General features: G+C 30.4%; 1 protein-coding gene across 2 annotated transcripts; it reads left to right on the top strand.

Moving 5' to 3' along the window:
* Nucleotides 1–6,586: 6,586 nt before the first annotated feature.
* Nucleotides 6,587–15,521, top strand: LOC113862011 (protein STRUBBELIG-RECEPTOR FAMILY 6-like). Of its 2 annotated transcripts, XM_027495160.1 has the most exons (17): nucleotides 6,587–6,898; nucleotides 8,915–9,044; nucleotides 9,136–9,207; nucleotides 9,289–9,354; nucleotides 9,459–9,530; nucleotides 9,622–9,693; nucleotides 10,055–10,126; nucleotides 10,212–10,277; nucleotides 10,381–10,443; nucleotides 10,540–10,844; nucleotides 11,528–11,811; nucleotides 12,827–12,944; nucleotides 13,029–13,098; nucleotides 13,682–13,814; nucleotides 14,509–14,645; nucleotides 14,919–15,075; nucleotides 15,170–15,349. In XM_027495160.1, the coding sequence occupies exons 1-17, from the start codon at nucleotides 6,802–6,804 to the stop codon at nucleotides 15,320–15,322; spliced, it is 2,067 nt and encodes a 688-aa protein (XP_027350961.1). In that variant the 5' UTR covers nucleotides 6,587–6,801; the 3' UTR covers nucleotides 15,323–15,349. The 2 variants fall into 2 exon arrangements, with proteins under 2 accessions (XP_027350961.1, XP_027350960.1); XM_027495159.1 differs by having other exon boundaries at nucleotides 12,827–13,098; nucleotides 15,170–15,521.
* Nucleotides 15,522–15,628: the final 107 nt, after the last annotated feature.

Below are 15,628 nucleotides of genomic sequence, written 5' to 3' on the forward strand. Positions count from 1 at the left end.
TATCGCCATATAAACCATATATGGACTAATTTCAATGAAGCTAGATTGAAATAATTGGTCGTTGTATCCATTTTTATAGGATGCCAATAGTAAGAGATTTCATCATACATAGCTGTTGAATTAGTTTTTGGACCATTGCTAGTTGTCTACTTTACATTACTCCTTTTGTGCACATCATTTTATTTTATTTTTTGTTTATTTTGACAAAAAAATTATCAGTTGAGAATTAAACTTAGGAATTCTTCTTGTTTAAAGTATTGAGTTATGATTAAACATTGATAGTTAAAATATTTACTAATGACTATTACTACTTTATCCTGTTACCACGAACATACATGTTTGTACTCTTATAATGGAAAGGTAACCAGGTGAACAAAGATAGGTCATCTCCATATTGTTTTAAACGAAAATCTTGCAATGGATACATTTATTTAAAGTTTTTACCTGATGCTAATTATGATAGATTCTTCATCAGACATTTGAATGGAGCTTTTCTTTCCAAACCTTATAAAGCACGAGTCCTATTATTACCTTGCCATTGCCAATATGCGAAACCAATATTCCCTATATTCTGTTCCCTCCACGTAGCTCGTTGCAAGGCCTCAAATTAATGTTAACATCAACAGCACCCTTTTTCGACCCGTGATTAGTCTTTTTGTCACATCTTAATGTTTATTTGACCTTATATTGTTATAGCCGTCAACCAAGTTGAAAATGAGTTCCATTTTATTTTCCATTTTGATTGGTTTGTAAAAATGTTTTTTTTAATTAAATAGTAATTATTAAAATATTATATTATTTTTATGTTTTTGTTTTCAAATATTTATACAAAAAATGATAAAAAATATTTTCATATAAAAAATTAAGTGAAAAATTATTTTTAAAATATTAATAAAAATATTTTCTCTATTCTAACATATCCCTTAAATTTTAAGAATCGGAGGATATTTTCTATATATTTAATGTCATACGTGTGAAATTATAGTCTTTTCAATATAATGTTTCTTCTGTATACTAAAATCATCTTTAATCAATAATAAGAGAATGATTTCTTTTGAAATATAAAAGATATTAATATAAAATTTTTCTTTTTAATTTTTAGTATATTTCTTTTCATATACATCTTTAGAAGATTGAATTTCTCAATTAACTGTTGAAATTTAATTATTTTTCGACGTAAAATATAATAAAGTGAGTTTTGACAAAAATAAAATTACTAGTGTAAAATTGGTATGGCTTAATGAATGATTTTGAGTTCGAATTTTTAACAATATAGCTAACTTAAAAGATGAGTTTTATTATCCTTTGTTATCTCAACCAATCCAAACAACAATTTTTTAGATAATAGGAAAAAAAACTAAACTAAATTTTACGTGGCTTCGTTTATCAATATTTACGCTATCACGTTTCAGATAATGTAGTTGAAGGTTTGGCAATAAATAATTCACTGAATCTTGTACCTTACCATTATTTAGAAGCTGTGTAAATTGCGAGCTTTAGAATTTATATATATGAGATTTAGAAATTATATATACTAAATTATAGAATTTTAAAAAAATTATAAAAGTATGATATTAAAAAATCTACAAGGACAATTTTTTATATAAATATTAATAAAATAAGGAAAAGTTATGAAGTTTTAAAATTTATGAATGATGATTTCTAAAAAAATTTTAAAAACTAATTATCACCGGTGACAATTTAAAAAAAAATTAAAATATTAAAAAATATTATTAACAATTTATAAAATACCATATTTTAGTTTTTTTTGTTCACATGAAAAAAGGGCGAGTTGAGACTCTTGGACATAAAAAATGTTGTCTGAAATATTTTGCTTTATCACTAGGAATATAATATCAAATAATAAGTTACGCAGTAATACGTGGCTTAATTTTATATTATATATGATTTTTTTATGTTATAAAAAAATCAAATTGATACTTTATTTAATATTTTAAAATAAAATATTAATATATTATCACACACTTAAAAGATTTTTATGCTGATAATTAATTAAAATATATTATTGATATGATTTTTATATTAATTATTTAAAATACACAAGTGACCTGACTTTTATTTAAGTGATTAAATAACTTCTATCTTAATAATAATCTTCACCTAACAATCAAGATATATGGGGTTGTGAGAAACATTGAATCAGCTATTCACTTTTTTTCTCAAATTATTTTGGTTAGCAATGGCATGCGTTTTCAAAACTTTGTCTTATAATGGAAGCCACTTGACGTGACACGCATTATAACACCTACTTCTCACGCCACCACATTAGATTATGTTCGTTAGATTCGTATTTTAATAATTATAATTTAATTAATACTCCAACCAAACACACAAAACCCTTCTAATATTTTAAAATTCACTATTAAACAATAAAATTATCTAACCTTTCGATAATTAATATTTCTTTCTATAATATACATTTTTTAAATAAATAATATTATTCAAATCAGATAAATTTTTTTCTTTAAATAGTTAATACCCAAGTTAGTTATAAAATTATTAAAATTAATAATATTATTCTATGACAAGTATACAGTACAACTTAACGCTCAAGTAGCATTGTTTTATATTTTGAAAATATTAAATATTTTTTATTTTAACTTTTTAATATGTATTTTTTATTAAAAAAAACCCCTTATTCCAAGTTACAAGACGATAAATTACACGATACATGGTGCATATTTCATCAGTATATTTAACTTGTTATGTACATGTGTGCTTATTGTTATTAATAATAAACATATTTTATATAAAAATTTTAATTTAAAATAACAATAGAACAATATGCACTCATCTCATTTATGTCAATACTTTAATCGATAACATTAATTAAAAAAAACTATTGTTTAACACCATTTTGCATGTGTCAAATAAGCAAAGAAGAGAGAAAATAATAATAATAACTAATGATGATATAAAAAGATAAAAAAAAAACATAAAAATGAGAAAGTTGAAATACAAAGTGTAAAGAGATATATAAGAATTGAATTGAGAATTATTATATCAAATTTTATATCATATTTTAAAAATTAGTTATATTCAGATTTATATTACTCTAAGTAATAATGTCAATACTCATATTTTTATTTGTTAAATCATTTTATACTTGTGAAAATATTTTGTATATGCTTTGTATTATACGCTTATTTGATAAAGCATTAAATATAAATACTATTATAATACCAATATTAATTAAAAATAAAAATCATTAATAACAAATGTAACTTAAATATAAAGTATTTTAAAAAATGTAATTCAATTCTTAACTATGAATATATTATATGAGTATGAATAACGTTAAGTAGTTTAGTAAAAATGGCCCTATATATCTACAATTTTTTTTATGAATAAATATTCATGCTGGTATCTAAACTCATTTAAACACTAAACACCCAGATCATTTTCAGATAATTTTTACAGGTATTCATTAAATTTAAATCTGATTACTATTCTTAACAATATGTTAATTAATTTAATTTTAACAAAGTTAGTGAATACTTTCAAGATATTAAGTAAAGAATAAGAAACATAATATTTTTTTTTATAAAAATATAACCAGTATACTTTTATCATAATTTTTAAAACAACTTTACTGTAACTTTTGATAATTTGATTAATTTGAGCACTTGGTTTATGTGAAACATTGTTATTAAAAAATGAATTTTTATAAAAAGGATCGTATTATGACACTTGTCGGCAGAAACAAAGGTTAGTTAACAGGTGGGAGGTGGGTGGTGACGGAAGTGTAACATTGCTGAAGGTGATGTGTTTGGGTTCTGTCTATCATAACAATCACCTAACTTTTGGATTTCCCTGCTTTTCCTTTTTTTAAGTTTAGAGAGACATAAAAGAAATGGGTTTGAAAAATAAGAAAAGAGAATGGAAATGGATTAATACAAAGGTAATTTTCACGATACTTTTAAAATTAAGAAAACATTTTATGCTTTTTCTAAAATAATTATTTTTATTAATTTTAAATAATTTTTATGGGGTATTAAAAGTTAAAAAAAATTCTATGCTTTCATACACTTAAAATAATTATTATAGTTAAATTTTTATTAATAAATAATAAAACTAGTTATTTAATTAAAAAAATAAATACTTCTAATATTTAATATATTGCAATCGTTAATTTTAAGAAAATATAAAATATTTTTTAAATTTACATATAAAACGTCCTATTAATTTATAAGACACTGTAAAAATAATCTTATATTAAATATGTAAATAAATAATAAAGATTAGTAATATTTTTAAAAAATATAAATATTCTTTAATATAAGAAATTATAACTTCCAATTTTAAGAAACTATAAGATACTTATCAAATTTATAGATATCGAAACATATGATATAAAATTTTTAAATTAAAAAATCTTAAACATACGAAAAATCTAATTTTAAAAAAAAATTTAAACATAATTAAAACACTATAGAAATCTTTCACTTATTTTTGCTTCTCCCGAGGAAACGACTCCCAAACATTAACATTGTTCAGTGTGGCTTTTGCACAGTAAATATACAATGGAATGGGACGTGGCTGGCTCCCTCCCCAAAACCAGAATGTTGTCTTCGAGCAGATGTTCCCCATTCGTTGTCATGCTCTATGTTTTATCTCTTCCATGTTTTTTTGTCTACAAATCAAATAAGGCTTTTTCTTTAATGAATGGTGTATATTTCATATATATGAAAGGTTAGCATTAAATCTACTCAAACTTGTTTTCACAATAGCAATTGGATGGAAGGACTGATTCATAAAAATGGTTATAAACCAAGGATTAAATAAAAATTTTAAAGTTTGTAGTGTTAATTTTAAATGGGTTGAGGTGATATTAATTTCAAGAAATTGATGATCTTGCATTTTGTAGATTCAATCTCTCGACCATTTTCTTGGACTTACATAAATGTAAGACTTTGATAGCCATTCTAAATTTCTTTGTTTTTCTTAAAGGTAATTTTATACCCTTTTTCCTCCTTTTTTTTTTCATAAGTCGTAAATTTAGTTTGGAATGATTAATTTCAAATCACTGTTTTACATAACTTACAAATTTTTATTATATTTTGGAAATTTAGCAAGTTTCTTTCTCTCTCTCTCTCTCTCTCTCCTTTAATTTCCCTGAAAAGTTTTTTTCATCGTATTCAATATTGTATAAAAATTCATTAAAATAATACAATGTTATCTTACATTAAAATAACAACAATATAATTATTAATTTTATAAAATCATAAAAGAATAAAAAAATTTAATTATATTTATAAAAATAAAAAAAATTTAATTATATTCATTTTATCGTATTCAATGTTGTTTTCTAATAATCATTTCTCGCACTTAAATTTAAACAAGCATCCTACATAATGAAACAGAAATATCATAATTCAGAAGCTTTTCTTATCGTCTAGATGAGAAAAAACATTATGTTTGAGGATCTAATGAGTAAAAAAAAGCTGCACACTATCAATGTGCCAAACTGGAGAGAGGAAGAATGAAGAGCAAAGAAGGAGAAAAACTACCTAAATCCAGAGGTTATTAAATATTAGAGTTGTTAAAATAGAATTTTTTAGTCCATCCAGACTAGCCATTATAGGTAAAAAAATAAAATAAAATAAACTTGTTTTGCAAAATTAACGTTTAAATTTGGCAATTTTTGTTAGCCTTTACTAAGTTAAGTTCACATCAAATTTAATTAATTTATGCTGAAAAATCTCGAATTTATTATAAATTTAAAGTTCAAATATTACATTGTATTAAATGAGTTGAAATTGATTCAATTGAAGCAGCTTATTTTATCGACCCCAACAAAAACATACTGTTAGAGGTGAAAGTGTGAAACCTTTTTATTCGGACAACAATGGGCATTTACTTATTTGTCCTCAAATACTTGGCTTTCTGCAATGCTGAATTCAACATTTTGCAGTACAAAGCTTGGCTTTATTTCCTTAGAGTCAGACACTATACGCATATATGATGGTATCATCCCAGAATGAATCTAAAGCCCAACACTATGAAATTATTGACCCCTCATTATTACTGCGAAAAAAGACGGAAAACAAGGCCATCATAAAATGTGGTATTAGTTCAAAAGTCTCTTTCTATTATTCTTCTATATTTCATAATAATTAATCCCATCACTAAATGGTCAATGTTTTGTACCACTCTTTTTCTTTTTGTAAATATTGTTTTTATTTTCCCTTCACGGTCGTTATAAGTAATTGATTGGTTTCTTTGACTTGCCTTCAGGTTTCGCTTAGCCGTTGGCATGAAAGCCACGTATACCAGTTCTCGCATATTAACCAATATAAATAAAAAACAGAAAATAAATATATTATTATATAATAAAAACTCAGAAACGTGTCATTTGTTCATGTCCGTGTACTGTGTATTTTGAAAGCTACTTAATTTGGATTATTCATTTGGGAAAAGAAAAACCCAACACAGATATGATACATTGTGGGCACTCCCTTCAAAAGAACCAAGCTTTACAAATTTTTCCTTTCTCACTCAAGAGAACTTCGAAAAGGAAAATTATTATTTCTTATAATTATGTCCTATTAAAGTATGAGTTTAAGTTTATGTATAAATACTCATACTGAGAAAGATGACTGTGATAAAGTAAATAAAATTTCTGTGGCTTTGGATTCTTCTGGCAATTCGTGCTGGACAGCTTTACTTGGCTATGGGGGCAGCATAAACCCATAAAATCATTAGAAAATTTTAGAACTTGACAAAAAGGGCTGACTGCAAATCCCTTTCTAGCTTTCTGGGTAGGAAGAATTTTGAGAGATGATGGAGCTTCCAAGTTTGCTGCTTCTGCTGTTCATCAGCACCTGCATTCTTCCATGGATGCCCAATGCTGGCGCTGCCACAGATCCAAGTGATGGTCAATCTCTTCTTCTACTTCACTCCTTTTCATCACCCCTTGAGTTTGTAGCTTGTTGCTTTTTGCATTGGGCTATACGCTTCTTAACTTGCTCTCTTCACCATTTCAGTCGCTTTTGGTTGTTTTTCGTTCATGTGCTCTAAACAGTTTTGACAAATTGTTTGCAGTTTTTATTTTTCTTTCTTTTTCTGAACTGAAAGTTGGAAACAATGAGAAGATTTGTGGCTGATCTATTGAATGGCTCACATCAACTTTATTACCCTGATTGTTACTGTTTGGACAGCTTGCTTGCTCTCTCTTTGGGGTGCCCTCTGGCGTTGCATGCCAAATGATCTCTACATATAAATGATGCTTTTTTTCCTTTACTGTTTGAGCTATCTGTTCTGTGTAAGATTGTCGGTTCACACTGTTTTGGGATTGGTTAACTTTCCTTGCATAATTTTTATGGAATATCTTCTGCTAAATGCTAAATAAATCGTAATGTTCTTATATCAGAGTTCTTTCACAGAGATTCTTTTGCTTTTGTGTGCTAACTTTACCATGCATTATTCAATTGTTGATGGCACTCTAAATGGGATTGGGAAGGCCTTCATCTGGTTTTCTAACCATGGATGGAGGTCTCACTCTCACTTCTTTCCATGGGTTCTGCACTTTCGGTGTATCTTTACTACAACAGTCTCTGAATCATGGGACAAAACTTCTCCCTGAACTTTTGATCAGGGAAATGTTCAACACCTTCTCTTCCATCCCCCGCCCCCCTGTTCAACACGTCACGTCATCAACTACGGATAAAACGCCTAGAATTTTATGTAATCAAGCACACACATTCAAACAACAACTAAAACCAAGCCTTATCCCACTGGTGGAACGCAGATTCAGAGTCTATTAAAAATAACCCTGTTTAATAATTTCTTTCTGATAATTTAAAGTTGCATAAATCTTTTGTTATAATTGAACGACATACTTGGTTTTTCACTTTTTTCCCCTTCAGTTGACTTCTTATCTTATATATATTTATATGTGCAAATAAATCCTCTGTGTGTTATACTGGGCATACAATTAAATAGAACTAGAAATTCTCCTAGATTAGCCGCAAAAACGCACTACAATACTGTCTTTTGTTTCCCAAAGGGATTAAATAATAATATTAACAAAACACTAGACCATTAGCGATTGACATTTTGGGGTTGTTGCGAGTTCTTTATTCTTTAATCTCATAAATAACCCATATGTCAAATGTGGGATTTGAAGCAGTTCATATAAAGTAATTAAAATAACCAAACTACTGTACTAGATTACCAGGCCATTCTAACTTCTGATCTATAAATTAGTGACATAAAATCTTTTAGGATTTAGCTATCTATTTAAGGTGTGTCCGTGTTTGTTTAGTTTTTTTGTATTGTATAGTTCATGCCTAATTTACTTTGTCTCGTGTTATCCACCCAGCAACCTGCTTTTGTGACCCTTCGAAAAGTCTAAGATGTTTGCTTGGTGAACATCTGATATTAAATTTCCTAATAACATTCCCAAAGTTGATCTTTATGCAGTGCATTATGATCCTCAAAATTTCAAAGTTTTGATACCGGCTAGGTGATGTAATTTTGAATGGTTTTTCTTCATGTTCCCTAGTATTCAGTACTGTTATTTTTCACTAACATCTATGCACACAAAAACAAATAATAATCTCCTATCCATATTACTTCCACCCAAGACATTATGATGCAACTTTTTGAGAATCCTTGGTGAAAGTTGGGTTTCTTTTTCTGTTTACCCCTTGATGTTTATAAACATTCAACTGCTTTAGTCAATAAGATGAATGATCAATTCAGTGTCGGTGATCATTTCTGAATTTGTATTCAAGACTAAGCTCCAATTTATTCACTTTTCCTTAAAAGTAATCTATACCTTAAAATATGTACATTGAATGATGGCAAGGCCATAATCTATTTGATAATATGAATTTCCAAACATATGTGTTGGGTTTGCTGAATATCTTTTCCTGAGTGTCTTATGCAGTTGCTGCTGTGAGGGCCTTGTTTCAAAATCTGAACTCACTATCTCAGTTAGGTTGGCCTGCTAACGGTGATGATCCATGTGGACAGTCTTGGAAAGGCATTACTTGCTCAGGCAACCGTGTTACGGAGATGTTAGTCTCATTCTCCTCTTCACTTTATATCACTTGATCGTGATTACTTTTGATGCTGATTACTGGTGAATGTTGTTTCATTACTTCTCAGTAAGTTATCTAATCTTGGACTTACTGGAACCTTGCCTTATGGATTACAAGCCTTGACATCTTTGACCAACCTGTAAGATTAATGGTCTCATCGATTACATATCTAGTTTTCTATGCATTACTACTATTGTTGTGACCTTGAAAATTTTTGCAGAGACGTGAGTAGCAACAGTCTTGGAGGCACCATACCATACCAACTTCCTCCATATGTGCAGCGCTTGTATGTTTCTATATATATATGTGTGTGTGTGTGTGTGGTTTTTATTCTTCAGTGTGTTTTATTTATGACTATGATTTTTATCATTCTTAGTTCTTTGTATGCAGAAATATTGCTGATAATAACATCACTGGGACGGTCCCTTACTCTATCTCTAACTTGACCTCTCTTACTGACCTGTGTGTAATTATCCTCTTGTTTATCATAGTTGTACTGTAATAAGCACCACGGCAAGCATCTAGACTAATTTTTTTAATTGTTTTTATGCAGGAATCTTGGTCATAATCAGTTCCAGCAAGGACTGGGTGTTGACTTTCAAAATCTTTCTACCCTCTCCAAATTGTGAGATTTCCTCCAACTCTTCAACTGCATAAAAAGTAGTCTAGATGGCCGTCAAGTTATTGTTACCTTAACTATAAAGTGTTGATCTTTTTTATCTTGTGGATGTTTTAATGATGATTTTCTGGATTAATTACCATTTTGTATGTGCAGTGTATAATTTCACAATATTACTTCTGAGTGCATTTTAAGACATTTTGGATGTGAAAAAGGTCCATATTTACTTATGCTATTGCATCATCTCTCATGTCATATGGTTTTGGTAATTCCATAATTTGCATACGCCTCACAGTTGAGGCTATTTTTGGTTCTTGGTAACAAACAATTCAGGACCAAGTGGGATAAAATCTTTTTCTTGTTGCAGGGATCTCTCCTTCAATTCTTTTACAGGTGACCTCCCTCAGACTATGAGCTCACTTTCACGCATAACTACCATGTAAATATACTACTAATTGTTGATGTTTTCTGTTAATACCTCACATGTTCTTGATTGCATGAGTTGATTTGTTTACTTTGTGCAGGTATCTGCAAAACAACCAGTTTACAGGCACTATTGATGTCCTTGCTAATCTGCCTCTGGATGATCTGTGCGTCTCTGTTATATCATATGACAGCTGGAATATCCTTTCCTATATTTCCATAAAGAAAAACTTAAAGCCAATTGTATTTATCTTCTTAAATTCTTCTCAGGAATGTGGAAAACAATAATTTTACTGGATGGATACCAGAACAGTTGAAAAAAATAAACCTACGGTAAGAATTTCCCACCATCAGCAGTGTGATGACTAGGACTATGATTTTTATTGTAAATTTCTGTAAAACTCTAATATTGGACAATTTTAACCACAGGACTGCTGGTAATGCATGGAGCTCTGGACCTGCACCCCCACCTCCTCCTGGAACACCTCCAGCACCTAAAAGCAACAGACCCCACAAATCTGGTGGTAGAAGCACCACCCCCTCAGATGCTGGCGGTGGCTCAGTTGGTGAGGGCAAAAAATCTGGTATAGGAGGTGGGGGCATAGCTGGAATTGTGATATCTGTCATTGTCGTTGGGGCAATAGTAGCATTCTTTCTGGTGAAGAGAAAATCCAAGAAGTCATCTGCAGATTTAGAAAAGCTGGAGGATCCTCTTCCTTCGAATGAAGTGCATGGTCTGCACCTTGCATGCTATTTAAATTTTTTTCCTTTTATCATATGAGGCCATCCTTATTTTTATGTTGCCTGTATTTATTATTCTTATCACATTTTTCATTTTTTATTCTATTAGTTTTTCACTTTATAGGTTAGTTATTTTTGCAGAAACCATGTACTGTATTTATTGTTCTCATACTTGGTCTGCTTTTGATAAATGAGTTTTGCAATTCCATCTATTATTTTGGTAAACGATACACTCCTAGCCTGGGTTGGAGGAGGAAGCATAGCTTGCACTTGAATGGGCCTAGGAATGTGGGTGGGCCATTCATATACTCAGTTGGTAGGTTAGGAGGGATGACAGAATGAATGGGAGGCCAACAGATTGTCCTAGGGGTGGGGTGTGAGTGGTTGGGCAAGAATTGAATGCATATGGGATGTGTGGGTTTGGGATCCATGGCAGGGGAGCATGCTTGGCACCATGGCAAACATTTTTATGGCTGCCAGCTTAGAGAAATCTATTATAATATTTACCAAACTTCACTATTTAAGAATCTGACTGTCTTTTATTTGTTGTTATATAATGCTGATCTATCTTTGTCTTGTTAGTAAAACCAAATTCATGCATGCAGTTCAACATTTTGTAGTTATGTTATTCTACTTTTTGACTTTGTTATCCAAATTGACGTGTGTCATAATGCAGAAGCAAAGACTGTGCAAACTTCCTCTGTAACTGACTTGAAGACATTTGATACTTCTGCCTCAATAAATCTTAAACCCCCACCTATTGATCGTCTTAAATCATTTGATGATGAAGAATTCTCCAAGAAGCCCACACATGTGAAGAAGACTGTTACAGCTCCTGCAAATGTAAAATCATATTCTATAGCTGAACTGCAGATTGCTACTAATAGTTTCAGTGTGGATCACCTTATTGGTGAGGGGTCTTTTGGGCGTGTGTACCGTGCTCAATTTGATGATGGAAAGGTATTTCTTAATTGTTATTTCTGTAATTTGACTCTATGTCTGATTCCAATGGCAAGGATTAGTATATCCAGATTAGTGTTACTGTGTAATTTTCCCTGAAAGGGGATCAAATCTCACTAGGATCCATACACTAACATGAACTCATTTATTGACGATATCCTATGAAGCCCGGACACTTCAAAACAGCAAACGTATCAGATACATCTAGATACTTATCTCAAGCATCTATAGTTTAATTTATTTTTAAAAATTAATTTCTAATCTAATACGGCTTAGATACGACTGGAATATGACTCCTAATTATTCAATACAATTTAGATAGAATTAAATAGTATAAAGACAAGACTTTCTTTTTGTGATAGTTTTATATTTCTTTTGGATAGAACTACTAATTCTTTTTGTGGAATTCTAATTTGAATAAGGGTAAAGTATGTAATTATTTTGTGTTTATAGTAGAAAAAATATTTTTACTTAGTTACTTAGACAAAGGAAAAATACGATCTCATGTATATTTTTTTTGTAAGATGTGATAATTAATATCCAAATATAACACATTAAATAAATGAATTATCAATATCTTTGTATAAATATTTTGTATATGTATAAAGTATATTATTTTTTTAAATTCATGTTAATGTATCTAAGCCTTATCATATCTTGAATTTCAATTTTTTTTCCATATTTCCGTATCCGAATTGTATCATATTCGTGTCGTACTAAGTATCTAGGCTTCATAGATGATATCACATAAGGTTGAGCTAGTTTTTGTGCCTCTGGTCTCTTAATCTCCAACATTTCCTCCCCTAAGCTCCCAACCCACCCCATCCCCAAAAAAAATAATAATTCAAAGAAGTCTGGAAAATCATTTTTATGTAAACACTGCAGATATTAGCTAATATATCATTAAATACCATGAATTCTTCTACTGTGGACCAAGCCTTGTATCTTGCTTGTGATTTCAAATAATTAATGATTTTGACTTTGTTTTTGTTTTTCATTTCTCAAAATTCTGTAGGTTCTTGCAGTCAAGAAGATAGATTCATCTGTCCTTCCCAATGATTGGTCAGAAGATTTTACAGAAATAGTTTCAAATGTCTCCCACTTACATCATCCAAATGTGACAGAACTTGTAGGTTATTGTGCTGAGTATGGACAACACCTCTTAATATACGAGTTTCATAAAAATGGATCACTGCATGACTTCCTTCACCTATCAGATGAATATAGTAAACCATTGATATGGAATTCCCGTGTCAAGATTGCTCTGGGGACTGCACGTGCTTTAGAGTAAGTTAGTTGTGGACTAATGGTATTAATATTGCATTTTGTGAGGATTTTTTGCATCTATTCGCAATTAATTATTTTAATCTTATTAATCTTGTTTTCCATTGAATTTTTAGCTCTTTCTTTCTTTCCTCTATTTCATTGTTTTATATATTTTGCTTGGCTCCCTGTTTAACTTGCATGCCGACCTTTATGTGTTTGACTGATTTAAATTATGGTTATCTTTCTTTATAAATTGCTTTTTGTTTTCCTGATAAAAAAAAGTCCAGATTAATACTATATCTAATGTTCAAAATTTGTAAATATAAAGCAGGAAGAAATAGTATGAACTACACATGGGAATTGAGTTTAAACTTGATCCACTATCACCTTGAAACTCAATACACTCAGTAAATAGTAAAGTACCACTTTACCTAAGTAAAAAGTATTTTACATGCAATATAGAAGTTTCTACCTGATTTTTAATATCTGGCATCGTGTAGTTGGACATCAAGCATAAGAATATTAAGTGAGCCAACATTGTAAACAATCCAAATGTTATCTTTGAGACCAAATGACCTAAATTTATCGACAATTTCTTTTATAGGTACCTACATGAAGTTTGTTCACCGTCAGTTGTGCATAAGAATATTAAGTCAGCCAACATATTACTTGATGCAGAGCTTAATCCTCATGTTTCAGACAGCGGATTGGCGAGCAATATTCCAAATGCAGAACAGGTGATCTACTGATTTTATAAAATTTGAAACTTAATGTTGTGAATTAATGTAATAATTGGATGTGATTTTATCTGGCCATACTGTGCTTTTTTTTTTTTTTTGGTTTCTGTTGCTAGTTTTCCACATATTTTTAGGCTATGCTAATCATTATCAATTTGTCAATTTCAATTTTTATTACTTTCTTTGGACTCCTGTTTGTTATGGAGGCTGCCAAATTTGTTGAATTAATGACATTTAAGAAAGCAAATGGTTGAACATTTAATATATTGAGTTACCAATAGCACCAGTCTTCATGACAATATGAACTTAGCTACACAAGTAATATTTATATTATGAATACAGTAACTTGTAGAATTGAGTCAGTTCATCTATTGGCTCAGAATAATAACAGCGCACTAGTTGGCTCCTTGGCTATTTGATTGGGAAATGTTCTTTTTTGGGCCAACTTTTTAAATTTAACAAGGTAAAATGTGTCCAAGGGTTCAAACACACTACGTACTTTGTAATTTACCAATATGGACAAGAAAATCTATGTGTTGTCTGACATATTCCATTGGATTTGGATGTGTTTTGTTGTTATTCTCACTTCATCAAGAATATTGATCATGCTCTTAACAAATGTGGCTTTTCCCTTTTACCCAGTGACATAAACTTGATAAAATTATTGATGTTCTAACTTGGGTTTCGGGTTCAGATATTAAACCATAATGTTGGATCTGGATATGATGCACCTGAAGTTGCCTTGTCTGGTCAATATACTTTGAAAAGTGATGTCTACAGCTTTGGAGTTGTCATGTTGGAACTTCTCAGTGGACGGAAACCATTTGACAGGTGATTGATTGCCATACCTTTAACCTAAACTGTTTTCTACAATTGATAGATATATATTATTACAAAGTAAAACAATTGAAATATTAATGTATATAAATAGATGCCTGAACATAATTTTGGATTAACAACTTTTTGGTCCACTTTCACTTTATTGAGCAATTTGACTGAGCTCTCATGCAGTCGACCTTACCTAGTGAGTAAGGCTTAGTTGTTGTTTTGAAACTATGCATAATATAATGTTGTCGCCTTGCTTTGTCCTGATTGTTAAAACAGCTCAAGGCCAAGATCTGAGCAGTCATTGGTTCGATGGGCAACACCTCAACTCCATGATATTGATGCATTGGCTAAAATGGTTGATCCTGCACTGAAAGGGCTATATCCTGTTAAGTCTCTTTCTCGATTTGCCGATGTTATTGCTCTTTGTGTTCAGGTATTGTCAGCAACATTTTGATTCACCCTAATTTTATGTTGAAAATATTTGTACCATGCTTGTTAATACCTTCCAATTTTATTTTTGGGGGCAGCCGGAACCTGAATTCAGACCACCAATGTCAGAAGTGGTTCAAGCACTGGTAAGGTTAGTGCAGCGAGCTAACATGAGCAAGCGAACATTTAGTAGTAGTGATCTTGGAGGATCCCAACGAGGGAGTGATGAGCCAGCTCTACGGGACATCTGAATACTTGTGTTAAAGTAGTGGTTCCAAAGGAATTGTACTCAAATTTTTCTCCATTTTTTGTCCTTTTAACCCTTGAATCTATACGTCTTTGTGAGTTAGATTGATTGCACCTTTGATCAACCAAGTTGGACAGTGGGTGATGTATGTTGTTTAAGCTAGTTCCTTCATTTGTAATATAAATTCCATTAGGTGCAAATTTGAAGCTCAGTTTAGCTTGATGGCTGCCATATTCTGTTGATAATGACCAGCTATAATTAGTAGGAACACAATAAAACAGCAAATCAACAGAATATCAATGATCAACTC

Source organism: Abrus precatorius, unplaced genomic scaffold, assembly GCF_003935025.1.
Source record: "Abrus precatorius isolate BTA unplaced genomic scaffold, Abrus_2018 Scaffold3, whole genome shotgun sequence".
NCBI lineage: Eukaryota > Viridiplantae > Streptophyta > Magnoliopsida > Fabales > Fabaceae > Abrus > Abrus precatorius.